The sequence below is a fragment of the Gavialis gangeticus genome, unplaced genomic scaffold (assembly GCF_001723915.1).
Source record: "Gavialis gangeticus isolate Ggan-Ray unplaced genomic scaffold, GavGan_comp1, whole genome shotgun sequence".
In the NCBI taxonomy this organism is placed as follows: Eukaryota; Metazoa; Chordata; order Crocodylia; family Gavialidae; genus Gavialis; species Gavialis gangeticus.
Window position 1 is genome coordinate 12,679,207 of NW_017729034.1, and position 5,140 is coordinate 12,684,346.

Below are 5,140 nucleotides of genomic sequence, written 5' to 3' on the forward strand. Positions count from 1 at the left end.
CCCCCCCCCCCCCCCCCCCGCTCCTGTCATGGCCAAAAGTACACACATGCACGCACAGACACAGGTGCGCACACACTCTACTCTCACTCACTCTCTGCACATCGACAGACACAAACACACTCTCTTCCTGCCATGAACACGGATGCGTTCCCCCGCCCCCCAGACACACACTTTCCCCTCACAGGACCTCCCCACTCTTGATTACTCTGAGGCAGCCCTCCTCCCCCTCCCCCTGTTCCCCCATGAGCAACCTATGGTCTGTCTAGCTCCCCACCCCTATCCCTATTAGACTTACCTGCAGGGAGCTACTGTCTCTGTGTGTGTGTGTGTGTGTGTGAGTTCATCTCCTCATGCAAAAAGCCTACTATCTATAGATTTGAAATTATACTGTAAACCTAAATATATTCAGAAGCTGAAGGCAAAGTTGTTTCTTACCCTGAGATCTATAGTTTTACCAAGTGCCTAGGCTGTTGTTACGTTGAAAGGCAGAGATGTGTTGAAGCCAAATACTGACAGCTCATAAATTCACTAGTGTCAGCATCCCACATTTTTCATTTAAAAATATGGGAATTACTATAAACATTTAGATCCTGATTTGATTTTGCTAAAATTTTAACCAGAAGAATTAATGTACAATGTATTCCAAGGTGGCACTTTTTACACTTGCTCGTGTAATCAGTTTTTTCTAAAGAGGATACTTTCTTGATGGTGCTGAGGAGAATGCATGATTTTGTAGCTGAAGCATGGGCTTTGGTAAGAGTGGAGTTTTTGTTTCTGGGTGAGGTATGAACTCACCATGTGACCTAAACTCACTAATCTTTGTCCTTCCATTTTCCAACTGGATTTTAGGAGTAATACTTAACTACCTTGCACAGATGTTTGATTCAAGTTTCTAAAGTGCTTGGCAATTCTTCAGTTGAATCTGACAGTGATGTGATCCAGGAGGTCAGATTAAATATTCATAATGTTGCCTTCAAGATTTATATAACAGATGAATCTCTAAGTGATGAGTATAAGTAATAACTATGAAAATTTAATAAAGGAACATCAAACAGCAATATAGCCTTCTGAAATATTTGTACCTCAAAAGGAGGAAATGTATCCCAGTTTCTTGACTGTAGGTTTGGAGGAACAATACTGGTGGATTCTTTCTTCGTTAACCAGACAGAGGCTTCAGTGAAAGGTCGGAGGACAGTGACACTAAGAACACCTGCTTCAAAAAAACATTTCAGTAAAAACCATCTGCATGCAAAACACTTGTTCACCAGTTTTGAAATGTTTTGGAATCCTCTGATGGAAAAGCTGATGCAAATGTAAATGCTCACATTTTATGCAGCTGAGAATGTGATACTACTGTTATCATTCAGGGCTATCCAACTTCTAGGGGGCTGCACACCCTATAAGCTGCACCATTGGGGGCCTCCTGCCCTGGACAACACCCATGGAGGCCATACACAGGCTGCAGCAGAGGCCCCCTGGGCAGCATACCACAAGGGTACAACCTGCTACACCCCACATCCATGTAAGCAGCTCCCCGCTCCCTATAGCCATACTGCTGTACTATGTGTCCACACAGCCCCAGTGTCACTTTCTGCTTCCCATAATGCAGTACACTCACCCTCAGGTGGGGGCAGACAGAAGAAGCCAAAGAAGGAAGGGGGAACCCAGAGGCTGGTTGCTGCTACAGGTGGCAGGATGAGGTCTGCAACTTAACCCCTCATGGGCTGCATGTGGCTTCCAGGCTGTCAGCTAGACAGCCCTGTTATAGATAGTAAGGGATCATAATGGGACTATGAGAGAGACAACATTGGATTAGGCTTTCCCAAATTTTGCCCAACCAAAGGCTGTATTTGCAAGTTGCCAGGTATTTCAGGACTGCATTCAATTTGCATGTTGTGGAGTGCAAAGAAATTGCCTCATCTTGAGGAAGGTGTAGTCCAGCAATCCAGCACAAATTAAACTGTTTTGAGCAGCTTGTTGGAGACCTGGGGTTACAATTCCAGCTTCAAGGATACATCACTGTCAAATCACAGTGTCAATATGATTTGGGATGCCATTAATGATCTGTAATTGTTCCTCTAATTCATTTCACCTTTCTTAAAAACTATAAGCATTTTAAGTATCAAATTTTCAAGAGCGGACTTTTAGATCTTTTTGGAAAGTCTTCTTTCCAGTCAAACTCAAATTAGGAATTTGCACTGGTCCCTGATGTTTTGGATCATCAATCTGGCCTGCATTCTGAAGGATGTGGGTTGCCAGGATCTACAGAGTTAGCACTAGCTTCTAATAGCTTTCCAGCACAACTCAAGATGCTGGCTTTGACCTATCAGACCCTAAATGGTCTGAGCTCTACATACCCTAAGGAACTCATGTGGTTCCATTACAAACTCTAAGGTCAGACAAGAGTAACCTGCTGTAGATGCCATCTGTGAGCCAAGTTTGTTTGATAAGAACAAAAGAGAGATTTTTCTTGGTAGTCTCTCAGCTCTAGAATTTCTTCTCCCTGTGGTCTGTCAGAGCTCAAGTCTAGACATCTTCCAAAAAGTAGTGTGTGATCTTTTTATTTGAGCAAGCCTGCAGAAAGCAGGTTTAAGTTCCATCTGGGAAGTTTTTTCTATTACATGTTATTTCAATATTTGTATGTCTTTATAATTGGGATAACTCTTGGACAAGCTTAGACCTGAGGAAAGGCACCCAATGCCCAAGATCTCATCTAACAGCTCTCCCAACTTGTCAGGTTTGTGGCTTTGAACCTAGGACCTTAGCCTGCCTGGCACAAACACTCACCCTTGTCTGACATCTCCTCAACAGAACACTGGGGTGGACACACATGGCTAGAACCCTCCAGCTTGGCTTAGCCACATGCCCACTCCCTGCCACCAAACTGGTCAGCCAGGGTCAGTAGACCCCTCACCCCTTCCAATAGAAACTTCTGACCTGGAAGAGGAAGTGGCTGGACAACAGGGTTTAAAATTGCATCTAGGCTGCAGCACCCTTGGCTTGTGCCACTACTGACTGGTGGATTCCTTGGATGCCTGACCTGGCTACTCTCCTGATCTTGATCTTTGCCTGACCCTCTGGATACCTGACCCAGCTCTGGCCTGACACCTGAATACTCAGCCCAGCTAGACCTTTAACCTTGCTCTGCCTGACTCCCTGGATTCCTGACTCAGTTCCCTGGACAGATCTCCTAGATCCTGATTTGCTGGCTTCTCTTGACCCCGAAGTGACCCCCAGACCTGGCCACCCATGGCCTGTCATGACATAACTATACAGTTGGTCCAATAAAAGGTATTACAAAAAAGCCTAGTCTCTCAACATATCCTGGGCCATCTTGGCTACACTAAAACCTTAATAATTTATTTGGCTTTTTATTGTAAGCCATCCTGAGGATTTTTTGGGGAGGGTGGCATATAAATCTAATCAATAAATATTTAAGCAGTTGGTTTTGTTTTCATGCTTAGAAGAAATGAAGATACAAGTATACCAATGTTAATTTATTTAGCCTTTTATCACCTGTCCACTTAGTTGACTGGCTCTTTCCCATAATCTTTCCACAAATTTTGTTTTTCACACTCCTAGAATACTTCAAGATGTGACCAGGAGGACATATACACTGTTATCAGGAACAAGTTACAACCACCATCGTGGCTGTGTGGCATATTTGGAGTCTGAGCACAGTGAATAAACTCACCATAATTTTTCCTGTCCACATAAGAGTCTTGAGCATTCTGGCCTCACTAATGTAATAATCTTTGTATTAAGTTGACAAAAATGAAATGGAATATCCTCACCTGGACATTCTTGTACTGGCTCTTGCAAAACTGCTGTAGCTGGATCACCATATGCCTCAGAGAGGTATTCTTCCACATAACTGTTCTGAAGAAGTTCAATCCCTGAACCATCGGCATAAACAACGAAGAACCTAAGCAACCACCCATACACAAATCTGATCAGTTCAAGGTTATATTAAAATCATATTATTTTCTAAATAGTCAATAAGAAAAAACATGATAATGACATAATGAAAGATTTCAAAATGGTGGCATCAAGTGCATGAAAATTGACTAATAAAAAAGAAAAAATAAGCCTATCAACTATATTCATTTTACCTAGGGACATGTTCACTGGATGTGGTAGAAGTGCCACCTTCTGTGGCTTCTGCTGCCAAACATTTTTCTTCTTCACCAGAGTCAATTTTGGGGATGAATACGGATGTGCTTCCATCAGCCATGACCTAAATTGGAAAGTGCAAAAAATGACTGAAGCTATTGCATCTAGTAACCTGCTACTAAGCACTCAAGTGAGCTGGCATCATCACAGAAGCAGTCTACTCACATTTCATGTGGGGCAGCTAAATGGGCATAGTAACAGAAGATGAGTGGCAGAGTCCTGCCATGCCAGGAATCCTAACTCTCTGCTGCCAAACAGAGAGTACAACTCAGATACATAAAAATAGACATACGGGGCATGTTTAAGGGAGACATGTTTGAGTTGTATTTTCAAAATATGCATCTGTACCTGCCAGCAGGCACCTGCATACAAAATAGACAACTGCTGGACAAACCAGGTAACTTCCTACTTAGACAGGTACATACAGGCAAATTCAAATATTCTGTGGGCCCATTTTAGGCAGCTATTTCAGAATACATGGTTCTTGACAATCCCACAATGATACGGATTAGAATTGCTATACCACTGACCATCAAAACTACTATTTTTGATCTATGAATAGTCACAGACTTTGCTGAAGGTGATAGCTGTGCTGGGGTGTACTTGGTAGCTGTGTTGGTCTGAGACAAAAAGACATACAAAAAACGAGAACTCTTGGTTCCAAAATGATACCTTTTATTAGACCAACTGGAAAATGGCAAGAAAATAGTCCTTTTCTGCAAGCTTTCAGGATCAAAATCCCTTCATCAGGCTCTGGAAAAAGTGTAGATGGAGCTGAAGATGGAAGTGTGTCCCTCTGGGTCCATGGTCTGTCCCTCTGGGTCCATAAGAGTGTCTTTGTGAGCTGTGTTGAGTAGCTCTTTGATGTGCTGATCACATTAATTTCCTATGGGGACTTTTTACCATCTTGTACCATCTATACTTTTCCCACAGCCTGACAAAGGGACTTTGATCCTGAAAGCTTGCA

At 42.8% G+C, this 5,140-nt stretch overlaps 1 protein-coding gene across 1 annotated transcript in view; it reads right to left on the reverse strand.

The window, feature by feature from the left end:
• SPAG17 (sperm associated antigen 17) overlaps nt 1–5,140 on the reverse strand; it is a 469,533-nt gene that overhangs the window by 118,767 nt on the left and 345,626 nt on the right. The window contains exons 32-34 of the mRNA XM_019526871.1: nt 4,113–4,237; nt 3,795–3,925; nt 1,083–1,210 (exon numbers count right to left, since the gene is read on the reverse strand). Coding sequence (XP_019382416.1) covers nt 1,083–1,210; nt 3,795–3,925; nt 4,113–4,237 — 384 coding nt within the window. The remainder of the gene's footprint in view (nt 1–1,082; nt 1,211–3,794; nt 3,926–4,112; nt 4,238–5,140) is intronic.